Source organism: Dermacentor silvarum, chromosome 6, assembly GCF_013339745.2.
Source record: "Dermacentor silvarum isolate Dsil-2018 chromosome 6, BIME_Dsil_1.4, whole genome shotgun sequence".
Classification (NCBI taxonomy): Eukaryota; Metazoa; Arthropoda; class Arachnida; order Ixodida; family Ixodidae; genus Dermacentor; species Dermacentor silvarum.
This window is the reverse complement of record NC_051159.1, coordinates 132,208,269-132,227,375: the sequence shown is the minus strand read 5'-3', so window position 1 is coordinate 132,227,375 and position 19,107 is coordinate 132,208,269. Positions and strand designations below refer to the sequence as shown.

Below are 19,107 nucleotides of genomic sequence, written 5' to 3'. Positions count from 1 at the left end.
TCTGTCTGTCTGTCTGTCTGTCTGTCTGTCTGTCTGTCTGTCTGTCTGTCGTCTGTCTGTCTGTCTGTCTGTCTGTCTGTCTGTCTGTCTGTCTGTCTGTCTGTCTGTCTGTCTGTCTGTCTGTCTGTCTGTCTGTCTGTCTGTCTGTCTGTCTGTCTGTCTGGTCTGGTCTGGTCTGGTCTGGTCTGGTCTGGTCTGGTCTGGTCTGGTCTGGTCTGGTCTGGTCTGGTCTGGTCTGGTCTGGTCTGGTCTGGTCTGGTCTGGTCTGGTCTGGTCTGGTCTGGTCTGTCTGGTCTGTCTGGTCTGTCGGTCTGTCTGGTCTGTCTGTCTTGTCTGTCTTGTCTGTCTTGTCTGTCTTGTCTGTCTTGTCTGTCTGTCATTTGATTGAATATTCATCAAAAAGGGGGAACGGTTATTGCGATTGCTTGCCTCATCTTGCCTTTCCAAGTGTCTCAATATGACTGTCGTCTTTCTTCAAGACACCCCATTGATAAATGACGAGTCTTTTGAGCAAACTACCTTCATTGTACTGGAACAACGACACGGATAAAGCGCAAGCCCAGTTTATGCCTCATTTATTTCTGAAAATACTCAGACATGTTTTCATGTGTAAAATGCTTAAACATATTCCATGTTTGTGCTTTTATAATTTCGGTGAGGTTAAGCATCTGCACTTGCCAGACTCATACCTACCGAAAACAGATTCTCCAATTATTAGCCTTACACGCGCACGCATCGTGCGCTATACAGGGTGTCCTAACTATCTTGCACCAAGATTTAAAATATGAAAATTCCACGTAGCTGGACATAACCAAGGTAATGTTTGCCGGCGCTCGGAGATACTCAAGTTATTTTTTTTGCATTCCGCCTAATTACATAATTAGTCTTAATTAACTAAACAACTCCTCAAATATTACAATTAGATTCTAGAACAACGTGAAAAACTCGCGAAACAGCTTTCTATTGCGCAATAAGTGTTACATAAATGTGCTTTTCCGAGCGTGAAACCCACGAATACACGCAAAGTGTCTCGAGCCGCCATTCACGCGGCAATTTTGTTTGTATTTGCGGGCTTCTTTTTATTTTTTTCGCCTGGTCTTCGGAAGCCCTCACGCAAGAATCGGCACGTCGACGACGAGCCCTTTCCCGAGCGCGTCCGCGGCGGCGTTGCTCAAACACGTTAGGACACGTTGTCAATTGCTTATGAATGGCTCATACGCCCTTAAGCAATGGCTCATACCCCCGTCAACACGGCCTCCCCATTAAGACGACAGAAGAGAAGTGAAATTATACGCTGGAATAATTAGCGGCAACGCAGCCAGCTGTGGAAGCAGATGACGACGAACGCGGGAGCAGTGGCACGAGCGTGAACCGCGGGGCTTTATCGAGCCAGCTGCAGAAAAAGGGGACGCTCGAGTCAATGCTGGTGATAGTTATTTTTTCTACACGCGGACACGAACCTGGGGGAGCTAGCCCTTTACAGCTTCGTTGTAAAAAAGAATTCAGATATTGAAAACATGCGCACTGTACACACACACGTACTCACAACAAAAATTACGGGTGATGCTTAGAATTTTCTAAGAATGTGAAGGCGAAAGACTAGTTGTACAGCCCCCTCCGAAGCTCGTTCCGCTCGCTTGCTGGCCATCGCCAGGAACCTCCTGTTCGCCCCGTCGGTACCTTCACCTCTCAAGGCGGCTCGTATTGCACGTGCGGCAGCGGCCTCTCTCCCAGAACGCCTGCGTCGCATTATGGCCGCATGTTGCTCTCGTCGGAACGCTACTGCAGCTTCATCCATAGCCGCATGCCTCTTCCGCCATGGCGTACCTTCTCGGTCTTGCCCACCCGAGACTACGGCCTGGTGCGTCGTCACCCATAGCGATGTGGAACGAAGCTCGGAGCCCACGCGGCGACCTATTAATTGACCCGTTTCGCGGCGATCCCGTGGGCGCTGTCATGTTTGGTCACTGCCTCCGTTGCCTCCGTGATTACAATGGATGTGTATGGCGCCGGTGCGGCTTAGCAAACCTCTTTTTCGGGAGATATCGTAGACGGCGAATGGGTGGACGACACGAACCTTTGGGCGCAGTTTCAGAGAACATGCAAAAGCGCTTTCGGAGCTGATTAAGCTACGTCCAATCGGCGCGAGCCGCGTATGTGGTGCTTGCTCTAAAAACGGGGCTTAATATGTATTCGAAGCTATCGGAACTTCCCGCTCGTGAATGGAATCAGGATTATGTTTTGGTCTTCGTTCTTTATTTGGCAAGTATTTTGAAGCAGCGGCTTGTCACGTTTCTGACACAGTAAGGTTCCTCGGTGTGGTCACAATGTGAATATTTTCGGCCTAATCGCTCGTGGGTGTGCTCAGTTTCGTTAGATTTCTTCTTGCTGCGCACAACGCTTGAAACGTAGCTGTTCTGTACACTGTAATACCTTGTAGCAAAGACGTATTAGCGCTAGTAACTCGCTCACTCCCCTTATGGACCGTCACGAAACATTCAGCTCCAACCACTCGTGCGATATCGGTAACGTCATTTATTGAGCCTATATAGTGCACATATATTTAAGTGTGCACCCCTTAACTTATTCTTAACACGTTGGTGAAAAAGTGGGCGTAAGTTTCCGTGCTGGTTGCGGTAGATGTGTGTATAGATACTGTGCGCGAAACCTACTATGACAGGAAGTGGCGCTACTCCCTTTATCATTGTTTAACGAGCGGTACTCACTCTTGCCGACTTACCGGGGCTGAATCTCTTTCTTTGAAGGTTAGCGATACAACGCTGGCGGATGAGCAAATTTGTGTTTCCTCGAGGAAAGCCGTTCCCCTCGAAGTACCGGGAACACCTACGGACAGTTGCAGCAGCCGTCCGCGAGCTTAGCCCCACATATTCATTACATTCCTTAATATATCAGTCACAATTTCTGCAGCCAACTACTGCACACCTCTTCAATCCACATGGTTCAAACCAGCATGAATGGGGCACAGTGCGTTAGCCAAAAATTCAATTTCATTTCGGACAGCTGATCGCACAGAAGCAAGGTAGAAGCGTTACCGGTTTCGTATTCCTGCGCGGTCGCTTAAGCGACGTATAGCGCACCGCCATAAGCGCCATCTCGTTTCTCTAGAACAAACTGCTCTGAGAAAAAGCTCAATACAAGGCGCGCGAGCGCGCTGCGCGCGTGCTGCCACCGTTTGCAGAACGTTCTACTAGAGTAGTTATACGGGCGCTGCCACTGACATTTCCCTCCTCTTCACCAGCGCCGCAGTTGCCCTTTCCCTCCAAGCTATTACTGTGCGCTGTTGCCCTTTCCCTCAACTCTCCGACTGCGCTCCGTTGCCATATCTCAGAACCCTCGTCCGGCGCTTGTGTTTCCCTTCCCCGGCACGCTCCGTATTTCTGTACCTCACAACGCGACCTTGAAACAGAGATCTAAGGCTTTCGCCTTAAAAAATAAAAGAATACGAAACCGCAGGTTTTATATCCCCATATAAACATTGAATAACATCATTTGAGGACATTGTCCAGTGAACACGTAGCACGTGCTGAGGATTCTGGCTGTTAACCGGGTCATTGAAGTGCCCACAATACGTAAGTATTGAAAGTACCTCATTACGTCAATGTCAGTACATCGTACCTACAATAAGTCAGTAGTAAGTCTTGAGAGTACAGGCTACTGGCGCTCTAATGCAAATGGTGAAAATAAAGCACGGATGACCACAGCAGCAGGATGGTGCTGACGTCGGCGGGCGTTTATTAGTTGAAGAGAGCACGCGCCACCATGTCGCAGTCGCCCTCCATGTACCTGCTGGCCAGCGTCGGTTCGGGGCCGATGTTGAGATAGACTCCTTCGCCCTTCGTGAACTGCGGCCACGTCACGTTGCGCAGCGAGACGGGATCCCTGCGGAGAGGCGGTTTCGCCATCGTTTCAAAAACAGCGTAACGGTGTTTTTCGCAAATATTACGCCACCAGAGCTACGCAACCTTTGCTGCTATTCGAACGTCTTGTTACATAGTTCCTCTAATACCGAAGTAACAGCATATAATTGTTGGCATCAATGCAGCGCAACTTGCAATATTTAGGACGACAGAGCAGGCTGTGACCTTTGTTAACGATGCGGCTACCTAGAGGGAATGCTTCTTTGACAAGATGACTTCTGCACAGCGGATATGCACAACTAGATGTTACTGCAGTCGGTGACAACCTATGAAAACTGCGGAAAATACACCGCCTTTCACATCGGAGAGAATCTGTACCGATGAGCCAGCCAATTACATTAGCTCGATTCACTGACGCCATGGTCGACATGAACGTATTTCAATATCGGTGGCTCTCGGGAAAAACGTTTTGGAGCTCGATAGAGCAGAGTGAAGATTTTGTACACGTCTGTGTGGGCGGAGCTCATAGGCTATCACCGAGTATTTGTGAAATGAAAATGCATCAGGGCTGAGCGGTGTAGACGAGAGACGTGCTCACCCACATTGAGTTACGTTGCGGCCACGACAATACGAGCCCAGCCCAAATAATGGATTACGATTAACTTAAGCAGTGCAAGCTTTTACGACAGGCATGATGAGCACCTTGGGACAAATTTTTCCATAAAGTCTTTGAAAGCACTGCTGCTTTCACTTATCAGTGATAAATGCACAAATTTCCATTCCGTTAAGAATTCGTTGGAACATAGTGGTCGCATTTGACCAAACCCCAAACTGTAAATCACGTCTGGCGTCAGTTATCGTAAATTTGAACAACGCGACGAAACGACGAACAACGTAAAGCACAAATGTTATCGCGATTTTCTAGCTCTTCTGTCGTAAAGGCTAGGTGTCCCAACGATTAGTTCCCATGACATTGCGTATACCCGAATACTTGTTCGCTGAAAGCAGCGCCTCGATTGTGGAGCCCTGACATCCCATAACGACAAATGGAAGATACTTAGAGGTGAGTGCAGAGGTCGCATACGCGTGGGACTCACCCATTTGCAGCGAAGCGGGCCCACATCCGGAGCATTTCCCTGCTCAGCTCCTTCTCAACCTCGCTCACGTTCATGGCTGGCGCGTTGAGAGCGTGGCCAAGCGAAATAAAGACGTCGTCGAGATGAGCCGCTCCTTCCAGGCGGCTAGTCGAGTACGAGGGCTTGTGCTTGAAGACGTACATGAACACCTTGGTGTTCACGCTGGTCATGTCCTGGGCGAACTGTTTCATGGGGCAGTTGACCACTATGTCGCCGATGGCGTTCGCGAATAAGATATCCGCGCTGTGGTCCTTGTACTTCTGGTCGTAGTAGTAGACCAAGTCATTGTATCCGTGGAAGCCCAGACCCGCGGTGACGTTCTGGAGATACTTGATAGCCTCGACTCGGGTGAGCTTGGAGGCGTCGTACTTGGAGAACATTTCGAGAAACAGGTTGGCGTAGTACGAGCCCTCATTTATCGTCGTGCCGATGATGAGGTCCCTGGAAACGGCCGTGGCTTTCAGATCGACGCTGGCGTCGTCGCGGATGTCCTCGTACTCGTTGGGCATGAACATCGTCTTCCAGTTTTTCAGCTTGGTGGCGAAGTCGAGCACGGATTTGGCCGTCGTGCTACGCAGGCAGTCGAGGAGAGCCTTTGGGTCTACCCGGCAGCCCAGCTTTTGCATGAGCTGCTCTTGCTCGCGTGCCTTGGCCTTGCCGTCTTCCTTCCAGTGGCGCATGTAAGGCGACCCGCTCATCATGACGACGCGGTGAAAGAGCTCAGAGGCTCCGTTTAAGGAGTGGAGCAGACCGATCATAGCTGCTCCGACCTGGTGGCCCATGACCGTGACGCGGTGAACGTCGCCGCCGAAGGCGGCAGCATTGCTTTTGACCCAGAGCAATGCCGCGTACACGTCCTGCAGGCCTTGGTTTCCCTTTAAGCCGAGAATGGACGACCGCAGGAAGCCGAACACTCCCAGGCGGTAGTTGGGTACCACGACCATGGTGTTCCCGTGCGCGGCCAGGTACTTGCCGCTGTAGAAAGGGAACGAGTTGCCGCCTGAGTAGTAGCCGCCTCCATAGATAAACACGATGATAGGATATTTGGGAATGCTTTCCGACACCTTTCGCGCGGGTAGGTATATGTTGAGGTAAAGGCAGTCCTCGGTGCTGTTCGTGTTGTACAGGGTCATCTTGCCGACGTTGATTGACGGCTGCGGGCAAGAGCTGCGCTGGTTCCTGGCGTCTAGCAGGAATGGCCAGGGTCGCTGCAGGATCGAGAGCCTCTCGAACCGGTTGTGGAGCAGCGCGGGTCGCATGAAAGGAACGCCGTAGTAAACGTGCAGCCTCCGCTCTTCGAACACCTCGTCGACACCCTGCAACGGCCCACAGTTCGGGTACGACACGGGGGCGCTGTGGTCTTTCTCCGTCGTGAAGGTCACGACGGCCGTGATGGCGATCCACACCACCGCGAACAGAGTTCGGATAGCGAGGATGGCTGCGTATGTATACGTAGAGGAGCCGCGCAAAAGTAACATCAGAAAATACCGACTTTGATTCAAATGCTTTCACACTGTAAATGGGAATGCACATTTCGTGTAAGCCTCTATTAAAGATGGTAAATTATTTGAATTGGCGAAAGTTCAGACTGGAGAATGCAAGAAAATACTTCACTACACCTTCGTGTCTTCTGTATAAGTTGTTGATGGGATTCGTATTTGACACAACTACCAAGAGAAGCTTCGCATACTAAGATATTGCTCATAAGATCCCATCAGACCCCACCCAAAAGACATGCATAGTCTTTCGAGCTACAGCCACATAAACATGAGACTGCCTCGCGTTGCTCTTCTTTGCGGCTTTACTAGCAATCGCCTTGCATTCTCTACGAGAGGAAGACTTCAGCACACCAGGACCTGTGCGCCACTTGAGTGTTACTGATTTTCTCTTGTTCTTCGAGCAATTTATTAAGTCCCCCTATTTCTTGTTCACATAGCGCGGCTTCCGAATGAAGCTACAAGTGTCTGAAAGGGTGTTGGGTGTGGCTGTGAGTCGACAAGCCCCGTCCTGACGCGTCCCGGGCTCATCTCTTCTTCGAGGATAGCTTGAAATAATTCCGGTAGCTTTTTTGTTTATATATTCTTAAATACCTTCAAGAACTTATTTAGATTGGCGCGAAGCGTATTTTAAAGTGGCGTCGATTTTGGCTCGCGTAACAGTGCGCTAAATTGCTAATAAATTCTTCAACGCCCACGGTTGCTGAAACGGGTTATGAAAACGCTTTGTCTTGAAAACGAACTACCACCTGCTTACCGCCATTGAAAATAACAAAAGGCATAATGTAGGCGGCGCAGTAGTAATTCATGCATTCACGTTCCCGTTGCATTGTGGCATCGTGTGGTACATTTAAGAGCTCATAGTTCAGTCAGCTCTTGACCTACCATCACGAGTATCTTCATCAGCACATCGGGGTGAAAAGGCTGCCAAAGATTGGTCTCTGATTCAAGCGTCTTCAGCTCACTGTGCCCTATCAAGAAAAGTGAGTTGCGTCGCAAAAGTACACTGTACTTTGTGGTAGCTACTTAGAGGATAGAGCACCTACTAAATATGTTCAAACATGAAATGTTCGTGCAGACCGTACTGTGCACGCGGCGTAAAGGCAGCTGCTTTGTGTTGTAAAAAGCTGAACAGGCCTAGTGAAATTTGCTAAGTTAAATACGTTTCTTTACATTACACGCACTTACTAAAACGAACACGCGAACATCTTAAATTTCACAAAGTAAAGACATCACCCGGCAAAATATTTGTGCATAGACCTGCGATCCACACAGCAAGTTGTTTAGCCAAAGCTCGTCCCTTGTACAACATTCAATGAGTGAGAGCTATGGTGTCCGAATGAGAGTATTTCGTGGGCGGATTCGCGTGCCGTACAGACTCTGAGAGTGGTAGAGTCCAAGCACGTATTTCGAATGCTACAAAGGCCAACATTTCTTCTGTCTTAGAATACGAAAAAAAAATAGGAAAGTTCACATAGGCTTACAGCCATTTGCGTAATTTGACAGCACTTACAGCCATCCGCTGAATTTGATTGTGGGACACTGCAAGACGGGCTGCGCTAATTTATTTTTTTTTCTGGAAGAATGGATAGAGATATCATCGACAAAACAAAACAAAAAAGCTAGTAAATTTTCAAGAATTAACGCGCTTGTAAAAGTGAATAAGGAGTGGTTATGCAAGCACTAGCTGGTAGCAAATTTCAACGGGCACAACAGGAGCGCGAGAACGCGACTACTGCGGTTTCTCGATATTAAAGACAATTTTTCCCGGCAGAACGCTAGACAATGGATTTCTGACCATTCTCACCGGGTTTCGAATTGGGCAGGTCAAACACACTGCTGATACGCGTAATCCTTAGGCGGCCTTCGACGTGACGAGCATCGGAAACTACGAGGCAAAAGATGTGACCAGACAAGAGACAAGCACAGTGTTGTTACACTCAGTGTGCGGTAATGTGATTGTGTACTTTTTAGTGTTATTTTTCGTGTTTGATTTCCTGTTCTTGTACAGCATTTTCTTTTTTGCATCCGTGGCTGGTCTTTCCATCTTTGTTAAGTGCGTTATTACTTGCTCTCTAATGGACGGTGTTTTGTGTATTGGACTTGTTATTGTACTATGAATTGCGCAGCCTTGATCTTCTTACTCAGTGCCTCTCTTCAGACCTCTAAGCATTCCTAAATGAATACGAACAGCAGGTCAAATGCACTGTCCTGTTCGTACGTGCACGTCGTCATCACATTTCCTGTTCGTAACAACTCACATATCCTGTTTATATCTCTTTCGTCCCGTCGCCTGCGATGCTCGCGATGTCCAACGAAAACCAACGAGCCCAGCGTACAAACTCTACCGGACACATTGCGACTCCGCTTCAGTATGCCTGAACTGATGTGTCGCAACATGGCACACAATGCAACTTCGTGATGAACATAGAAATGGAAAATTTATTGCTCGCTCCACGAGATAATTTATAGGAGTCTCGGAGGCGCAGCTGGGTTGCGAAGCCCAGCTCAGTCACAGCTGGGCTTTCGAACTATCGCGATGCCCGGCTTCGTTGGGACAATTTGGTGCGCGAGAGCGTAAACGTCGGACCTCCCAGAGGCGTGGAAGATCGACAAGCGATGCTGAGGCTACTCACAGAACTCGGGACTCTCCTCGACGGGCCTTTCGTCGTCCACGGCTCTCCTCTCCTGGGACGGCCGCGCACTGGAAGGCATCGCTTCGGATTCTGTGCTGGTCGTGCGTCTTCTCAGCTTGTAACACGAGCGTCGAACGTGAGCGCGCGGATCGTTCTTGTTCTCAGATGAATGTCTGTGGTGATGGTGATAGCGGATGGGTCGTGTTCCCTATAGTGAAATGGCGCAACCCACTATGGGTGGCGCCATGAATCGGGTGACGAAAAAGCTGTCATCATTTAAAGTGCCGACTAATGCAGATATGAATGATGACATATCTACGTGTTACAGAGAAAATTTTTGCGAGCATAATAAGTATTTAGAAGAATTTTAGCATGCAATCCTTTTTGTCTCACGCAGAAAGACACAGAGCGCCTTTCGTCGCTTTTATTCATCATCTTTATCAACTTTTATCCAGGAGAAGAGATCATACAAAGAGAGATAGCTAGAGATAAATTAGATGCGAAAGCTGATAAATATCCTGTTTATACCCTGCACTGGGGAAGTGGTAAAGGGAGACAGAAAGACTATTAAAAGAGGAATAGCACACTCAGAGAGAGAGAGAGAGAGAGAGAGAGAAAGAGAGATTTAAAAAACGCTGCACACTTGTGTGGCCCTGCAGAATCCCAATCAACTCAATTTCCAGCAAAGCTGTTTCTATCAAGCAGTCGCAATAAATATTTCAGTTGCCTGTACATAAATCACAGACTTTTAAATGTCCCTGTACAAGATGATCGTTTTTATGTTTATGGAATTTTTAAGAATCGCCTGGGGCAGATAGCATAATTCTTGTCCTTGAGCTGGATTATTGGTAGAGGCTGACATTACTAGCACGAGAAATCGAAGCACATATTCAACTAATTAACAAGAATACACTAATTAACTAATCAATTAATTACTTTACGGCACATATTGCAATTTACTAATTTTAGCCGGTCATATTGCAAGACGTATCTACTTGAAATGAATTTCCAGGATGATACCAGTTTCGAGATATTATTTACCAAAGTATACAACGAAGTACACCCGTGAGCAAAAGTATACGGACCACAGGGTCGCCGAAAAAACTGAATTTCTTCGTAACTAACAAGCATGAACTGGAATTGATGGGTACACTGAAAAGTTCGCAATGCCAAGTTTAGGCTACAGTCCTCAATTTCAAGTTGCGTTCACAGGCAGAGGAAAAAATCGGCTTTATCGCGTAACCCCTTGTCCGCATACGGGTGTACATGGGCGTTCCAGTTGCTTTTGTGCTCCAGTGCATAAAAGAGTATTTTGTTCAGAAAGTAGGGGAACAACGCTGCATTTTTACGGTGAGTTTTACGCCAGTTTGGATATCTCCAAACTGGCGTCATTGTATAAATTAATTCAAAGTGGATACGCCTTGCCAACTCACCAGCTACAATTCGTAAATGGCAATATATGCCGTAAAGTAATTAATTCAAAAGTTGATTAGTGGATCTTATGGTAACTCGTTGAATATGTGTTTAGATTTCTCGTGCAAGTAATGTCCGCCACTGTTAATAATCGAGATAAAGTACTAGAACTATGTTATCTGCAACAGGGCTATTTTTAAATATGCCATAAAATTTTTAAATTATCACCCTGTATGACTGGTCCGTTTGAAACCTTCCAGCATATAACCTATTCGGGCTCTTGGTAAGAAACTTTTACAAATGCAGTTACTCATTCACACGCATTTTACTTTGCGAAAATATTGGCCCAAATATTCCACCCCCCTTTTCACTAGATGTGTCCTTGCTGCAGGTTACAGTTACCTCCGGGCAGCATCTTAAGCTTTGTGTTGCTCCTAAAACACATCTATAGTGCTCCGGATGGGCTGCATACGGTATTTACTGCTAAAGATTGTGATTTGTCTACGCACTTCGAACATTGTTTACACATTTTAAACAAATGTAAACAAATTGGCCTTTGCAGTTTATCGAGCTAGGGCACCTTAAAAACTGACTACAAATCTCATTTAATAGAAAAATAAGCGAAAATAGAGAGTTCAGTAATGATTTGCAAGGCTTCTAATCTGGCCAGGGGCTTTTATATTTCATGTTCAATAATAATATTGAACATGATCACCGTTTCTAGAAAACATAAACCTGGTGAAAAATAGAGTTGTTGCTTGTCAGGCGGCGCGCGCCTTAGGGTCGGCTCATCACAGCCACCATAGAGACGACCTTTTATTTTTCCCCCGCTTCTTTGATGGTGAGAACAACGCCTCCTCGTCCGTGACTCATCGCAGCCATCCACGTGTTGTGCTCTGTCCACGTGCTAGTCCCTCGTTACAAAAAAAAAAAAAAAAAAAAAAAGCTTTTTAGTTGGTTATTTTTATTTTTGTATTTTCCCCCTTACACTTTGTTTGGAGCCACATGTTCTTTCCACGGGACTTTCCAACACTTTGGGAACGAACGTCTTGTGTATTCTCAATCGGACCACCGGCCGAAACGTCAGTGAAAAATAATATTTTTGTTATTATTAAACGTGTAAGCATTTCTTTCATTATATATATATATATATATATATATATATATATATATATTCATAGGAAGCCAACAAACATAGACACCAAGGACAACATAGGGGAAATTGTACTCATTCATTGAATTATAAGAAAATTATAAATTAATTATATATATATATATATATATATATATATATTAACTATAATTAATTATAAATTAAGCGGATTAAAAAACAACTTGCCGCAGGCGTCACGAGGACGTGATATTTTTGAGTGGAGGCAACTGGTCAGTAAACCCACATATGCTACCTGAAGGCATCAATGTTGCCGGATTCGAGACCCTCGTTATGTAATGAACGAGAAGAAAGGGAACCGAGAGGCCCGATTTTATTATACGTATCATAGGAAGCCAACAAACATAGACACCAAGGACAACATAGAGGAAATTACTTGTACTCACTAATTGAATTATAAGAAAATGATAAATTAATGAAAATTGCTGATTGATGACATGGATATGATCCATCGTAGAATATCCCTTCCTGAAGCCAGCCTGTTCTCTTGGTTGGCTGAAGTCAAGTGTTGCCCTGATTCTATTAGTAATTATCTTGGTGAATTTTTTATACAATACTGAAAGCAAGCTAATGGGTCTATAATTCTTCAATTCTTTAACGTCTCCCTTCTTATGGATGAGCATAATGTTGGCGTTCTTTCAGCTTTCTGGTACACTTGAAGTCGTGAGGCATTGCGTATAAAGGGCCGCAAGCTTTTCAGGCATGATATCACCTCCATCTTTAAATAAATCGACGGTTATTCCATCTTCTCTAGCAGCTTCTCCCCTAGTCATGTCTTTCAAAGCCCTTCTAACTTTATCGCTAGTAATAGAAGGAGCCTATGTATCCTGTTCATCACTACTTCGAATGAAAGTAGCTTGGGTGCTCTGGGCACTGTACAGGTCAGTATAGAATTCTTCCGCTGTTTTTACTATGTCATCGAAATTGCTGATAATATTACCCTGCTTCTCTTTCAGTGCATACATTTTGCCTTCCCCTATACCAAGTTTTATTCTCACGAATTTCATGCTGCGTCCATATTTTACTGCTTCCTCAATCTTTTCCACGTTTTAATTTCGGATATCCCTTACATTCTTCTTGTTGATCAGTTTCGACAGTTCAGCGAATTCTATCGGATCTCTCGAGTTTGACACTTTCATGTTTTGCCGTTTCTTTATTAGGTCATCTGTTTCTTGGGAGAGCTTACCTACTGGTTGCATTGGTGCCTTACCTGCCACTTCAATTGCTGCTTCTGAGATCAGCCTAGTTACGGTTTCATTCATTACCTCTATGTAGTCTTTATCTTCCTGTTCTAAAGCTGCATATTTGTTTGCGCGCACCAGCCTGAATTGGTCTGCTTTTACCCTTACTGCGTCTAGGTTGGCCTGTTTCTTCTTGACTAATTTTATTCTGTCTCTCTTCAACTTGAGAGAAATCGCCTCACTAACCTATGGTCATTGCACTTTACCCTACCTAACACTTCTACATCCCGCACTATGCTGGGATCGGCAGGGAGTATGAAATCAATTTCCGTCCTTGTTTCTCAATTAGGGCTTTTCCAGGTAATATATATATATATATATATATATATATATATATATATATATATATATTATTCGAGGGAAGTAGCCCTAGAATGCTTACTCATTGAAAAGAGAACACCATAGGTGAACAACAAGAGGCTACAGCACAAGGATGACACTGGTCACACGGCCACATGTACTCAAAAACATGTTACATGCATGTGTGGCAAGCTGTTTGTCAAACATGCGTAGGTCACAACCATTTGATACCGATGGCATAAATCTTTTTAACTACGACAATATCGTATTTTCTTGCTAGTTCAATGGCCCGCAAAACGTGTCATTAATTGTCATTCTTATTTCATCAGAATTGCATGTGAAGATTCTTAAGCTAAATCTATTTTCTTTCTTGCCTTCTGTATATAACTAGTTCTTTCAAAATCTTCGGCACGTTTTCGGCATCTCGAGCCCGTAAAATTCGTCCCAGCTTTCACGAATAAATAGCACCCGTTCATCTATTTCCTTTCTATCGCAACGGGCTAAAAATGTAAAGTCAAAGAAAAGAGGGGTCAAACTACTTAGGTTCTGCGGCTATTACTTTTCCCACCTTTTACGCATTCCTCTCTTGGTCCTTAAATCGGAAGAAACGTGGGAGGGGGGGGGGGGGGGGTGAAGGGGTTGAGGACATTCGTAGCGATGGAGTAAGCATGTCTGATTGGTTCCGTCAGACGTCTTATTTTGCGCCAGCCGCCGACATCCTAGCGCGCGGTGCCGTTAGTCGCGGAATTAGGCCTCCAAACGCGGAGCGACGTTTGCGGAAGCCCGACAAAGAAGGGACGGAGAGCCACGGAAGACACCTGACCCGGCGCGGGATGCTCTGATGCTATTCGCGCGTCGGTATACGTCAAGTCTTGCGCTATTGCTGGCCTGAAGTACGGCGACCACGCAGGAGGACAGGTCAGGAAAGGCACTCTCTGTCTGAACGAACTAGTGGCATGCCATTAAGGCAGTCCTGTGGCTCTAGGGACCAAGACGTCGCTGTGGTGAAGACTCTTGCGAGGTTAGGTCTATAGGGTACAGCAGCATACGCTCTCGCCCTCTCTTGTGGGTATTCGTTAGCGTGTATCTTTCTCGCGGGCACGCTTCTTAGCTCTCGCACCCACCTGCACCCTCCCCCTCCCCCCGCTTCCCCCTTCCCCCGATGCCGTTGCGCCACCCCAAGTTCTCCTCCGATCTAGACGAGTCCCCCAGAGCGCAGTGCTCAGAACTGAGGAGGCTGTTTCCCTTCTCGCTGCGTGGATTTAGTCGCTCGTTTGTTGAGAGACCGCGTTTCAAGTAAAGTTCTCAACGGTGGTGCTCTTACGGATTCTCCAGGTGAGTCGGCAATTTTAGTGAGATGATTTCTGAGTCCCTGTGTTGCCTCGTCAGGCTTCTTGGAAGATAAATTTTGGGGAGCCGCGAAGTAACGACCACTACCGGTTGCAGGAACTCCGATTTTCACGCTCAGCTCAGTTTGTTATAAAATATGGCGCGGTGCTAGTTCATAGAAGGAGAGAAATTGACTAAATTTCAACGTTCTGAAAAAAAAAACCAAACCAAAAAAAAAAACGTAACTGCGCGGAGTTTTGCGGGTGAACTTGAAAAATCCTCGCGAATTCAGCTGCTATTAGAGCAGTCTTACCAACTGTTGTGGATATTCAAGCGACGACTGGAATAAGAACAAACACCATCTCGTTCGGAGGGTCAAATAGCGAATAGAGTAGTCCAGCCAAGAATTATAGTTCGATATTTAGTCCTAGTAGATACTTAAGTACGAGATATGCGTATAGACAGCATGACTGTTAAATATGAGGACATTGACATTATTTAATGGACAATTGCTTTATAATGATAAAACAAAGGTTTGCCAGTGCAAGTGTTGCCACTTACCATGCTATAAATCGCACCGAGCGCCCTGGCGCCTTATAAGATATACAGCAGGAGGAGCCAGATATAAAACTACTGCTGAGGATTTATCAACTTGATGCGTACGGCTACGTCGTGATCGCACGCTTTCCAAACGTCATAGCATGGCAAACCGCGAATGTGTGGCGAGTGGCGGTATCATCATATCTTCCCAGATTGCCATTCCTGGGGCAGATATATAAGCATGACAATGGATGCTACTATGTGCCCAATGTAATGTGCCACTAGGCCTTGGCCTATCAGTGAACAAGCCGCGTGGTTTGCGAAAAACTGGAACCCTTTTTACAAAGCTTTTCTCGTTACTATATGCACCGCTTATAATTACTTTCAATTGGAACGGTTTGTTGTGTGGCATTGTATGAATACGTAGAAGTAAAGCCTCGGGGTGGCCCCTCGCGTAAGAAAAAGTGCAGTGGCTTATAAAATTTACAGTCCCTGAGCCAACACGTATAACATTCAGTTTGATCAGTCCGTTAGCTGGCATCACTTACAATTTTATCTCGTGTAGACCTCGTTTCTGGGTAGAGCCACAATAGATGATGAATGACCGCTGTAGGTGCTTGAACAGAACACTTTTGAACAGTTCACAGGTTCTTCGGGCATAAGATCCAAGTTCAGGTGACTGCACATGTCAGGACCACCCGAGCATGAAGTCTCCGCAGAAAGACTTCCTCCTCCCTGGGAAAGATCGCCGCATATAAAAAGGAGCGAAACCTTCGCCTTCATCTCGTTAAACATTGCAAAGCGGATGGGGCTTCTACTCATAGTCGGAATTTTGTTGATCCAAGCCTTGAATCTCGTCGCTTCCATAGTACGCAGACGAAATCTGAGCACGATGTTTTGGGTTCACTATATGTGACCACAAGTAATGCAAGGTTCATGCTGCGCGGCTTTAGTTTTCGTACAGCGATATGGTTGCGCAGCTGCGCATGTTAGTATTGCAACGTAATACAGCAAAACAGCACGAAACACAGGTCAAATACAAGAAGGCGCCGGTGTTGTCCACGTAAAGTACTTGTACCGCGTTCGCTCCGATTCCCGTATTTTTGTTCGCTTTCGTGGTTCAGCGACCGTCTTATAAGAGGCACACCTTTGCCAATTTACGACGTTTTCACTTGTAGGTGCGCGTGTAACGCGGCTTACCAGGATGTTTAAGTAAAGCAACCATCTGTTGATTTCCTTTCTGTCCCAAGGTCACCATGGACATTGAAGAATACCGCAAGAGAGGTACGTAAGCGATGTTTCTTTTTTTTTTTTGTACTACTAAAAGGTAAGTGCTGTTTTTATGAAGAGTGGAAAATTTGGCTAGTAGATGACAGTTGTTATTACGCGAGCGCTATGAGATTAGAATTAGATACTTTTTTTGGTAGTGTTATCCAGACAGTGCAAAGAAAATTTAAGACGTGACATGATGGAGAGAAAGGTCCAGTCCGCGATTTGGTTCATTCCGTTTGTCGTATAAACAGCATGTGTAATCTGGTTCTTTATCGAATCGCCGTGCCTTTCACACATTTCTGTTACTGCTTCACGCACACACATACACGCTTCACAAAATCCAGAAGTACGCGACATCCTCAGCAACACGCTCAATTTTCCTTAAAACCAGTATTTAGTTGACTTGCTGTTTAAGAAACCATTCTTTTTTTTCCTTTTAGCGGATTAATGAAACAGAAACAGTGGCCTAACCCTGTCTATAACGTAGAACTAAATCTTGCGATGTTGATATTATCTTCGAGTTATTAGTTGTGTTTGTCTTCCCACACTTTTGTTTTCTTTCGCGATTTATTGTCTTCCTGACATGTCTTATACATCTTGAGAATTTCTCCTATTACGCAAACGAGACTTGAAATAGAGACGAAAAACACATACTTAAAAGAAAGCAAGACATTTGCAAAGTAAGATTAAAATGCAAGTCCTCAGAACTGCAGCAAGAGCTTCGTGCACGATATTTTCGAAGAACGAAAGGACGGGTCCTCATACACATTCCGGCAACAGCAGCTTCGTGCAGCCCTGCAGGTTTTAAAGTCATCGAATAATGTAACAACCATTGAATATACTTTTCATTGCTTGCGTCCCGAGTAAGCTCACAATGGCTCAACTCCCAGCCGTTGCTCGGCCCGACTGCTTCAAATTCAGCACGTGTTGAAGCTGAAGCTGATTTACGAGAGACGTTTTATGGGCTCTGATTGATCTTGCGTGCCTCATTTGTAACGGTTCAGCTAGGCTTACCTTTTCCTGCAAGGAGAATGGATTGTTATTTGCAATTCCAAAGGGGCTGTTCATGCAACTGAGCTGCTGCAACACACTCAGGCCAACACGTCGTACAGACGAGGCGCACAAAATTGTCTGTACGTTCTTCTTCTGTAATTATTTTTTTTTACTGCGGTAACATTTATTTAGGAGGAAGCTATTCGTAGTTCGGGCCACTAGAGTAACAATATATGTGAAATGTATCAGCGCTTTTATCATGCAACGGCTGAAGCAAACATGAGTGAAATATTAGCATTAAAAACAACAAAGCAACAAAAAGTTTATTTAGCTGCAAAAGTAACTGTTAGCAGTAAACGTTTAAGTTTAAAATAATAAATTACGCACCATATTTACAAGGATGTAACGTCACAACTACAACAGAGATCATCATTCTGCTAACAACATCTATTTTAGGAGACCTAAAAGCGGTCCAAAATGATATGGGACATATGAACCCCAAATTGCCACTATACTTCTTGAATAAAGCTTTTTGGAAAACATAGGTCAACGGATCGGATAAGCAGTAACTGAAAAATAACATTTTGAATTTGTCCACTGTAAATGTTATAACATATTCCGATAGCTAAAATGGGATAATTGTTTTTCTAAAAAGATATTTAAATAAAAGTTATGGTTATCACGATAGCTAGAAAGAATTTTTTTCTAGTAAACGACAAAATGAAACCATTCGAAATGGTTAAGCGGTTGCGCATAACATTTATTTTAATAGGGTAAGAGTGAAAACCTTTTTTTTTCTGCATGCAAGTAGATTCGTTCGAAGAAAGAACCCCCTTAGCAACATTTCCGCAGAATTTTGCATATCCATAACATTCATGGCTCATCGGTATGTATTTAAACGCGCATTAACTCTGAATTTGGTCACCTCGTAAATATTAACATTCTAGAGAAGAGTATTTCCGAATAAACAGAAGTTTTTTCTATTGACAACGTATCCGTACATGCCCAATAGGAATTACCACTGGAGGTATACCAGGGTACGGTGAGATCTCGCCATGCACTTCCAAAAAAATTTACATATTTTACTGACGAAGCAAGAAAGCATTATTCATATGGGTGCGATTTCCCGAAATAAAAATTCCATGCATAAGAGGAGCATTCTATTAACCTAAAACGTTATGAAATGCTGCAAGAACGCTGGCCAGCTTTGTCAGCAGTGTGACTTCCCAGGTTATGAGGTGGTCAAAATAAAAATCAAATCAACCTATATTTTCCAGTAAATAAAAAATTGGACGGTCATTGTGGGTTAAAAGCTACGACAGTAGCCTGACGGGGCCCGAAAGACCTTACAAAGCAACGTCAGCGTAGTACATGGTAAGACAAGTACACATAGTGCGACGAAATGGTAAATATATACAAAGATTATTCACATCAATGAATCTATGGCTGGAGTAACAATGAAAAGGGAACATCATTGGGCATCAAAACTGAGAGCAATACATACAGTGGAACCCAGATATATCGAATCTGAAGGGGATCACAAAAACGTTCGATATATAGGTAATTCGATATATAAAATAAAAACTTTATACAAAAATTTCAAGGTGATTTTACAGCTGTTCGATATACACAATAATTCGTTATACGTGGGTTCATTATATCCGGGTTTGACTGTAAGCAAAAGAAAGCAAGTGCTTTTCCA

At 44.9% G+C, this 19,107-nt stretch overlaps 2 protein-coding genes across 2 annotated transcripts in view; one reads left to right on the top strand and one right to left on the bottom strand.

The window, feature by feature from the left end:
• Positions 1-3,755: 3,755 nt before the first annotated feature.
• LOC119456022 (acetylcholinesterase) lies at positions 3,756-9,298 on the bottom strand. The gene is made up of 3 exons (XM_037717615.2): positions 9,147-9,298; positions 4,976-6,452; positions 3,756-3,900 (listed from the first exon to the last, which is right to left on the bottom strand). Exons 1-3 carry the CDS (start codon positions 9,223-9,225, stop codon positions 3,756-3,758), a joined length of 1,701 nt encoding a protein of 566 aa, XP_037573543.1. The 5' UTR covers positions 9,226-9,298.
• Positions 7,407-19,107, top strand: part of LOC119456021 (histidine decarboxylase) — a 55,285-nt gene continuing 43,584 nt past the window's right edge. The window contains exons 1-2 of the mRNA XM_037717614.2: positions 7,407-7,493; positions 16,391-16,424. Coding sequence (XP_037573542.1) covers positions 16,397-16,424 — 28 coding nt within the window. The 5' untranslated portion in view covers positions 7,407-7,493; positions 16,391-16,396. The remainder of the gene's footprint in view (positions 7,494-16,390; positions 16,425-19,107) is intronic.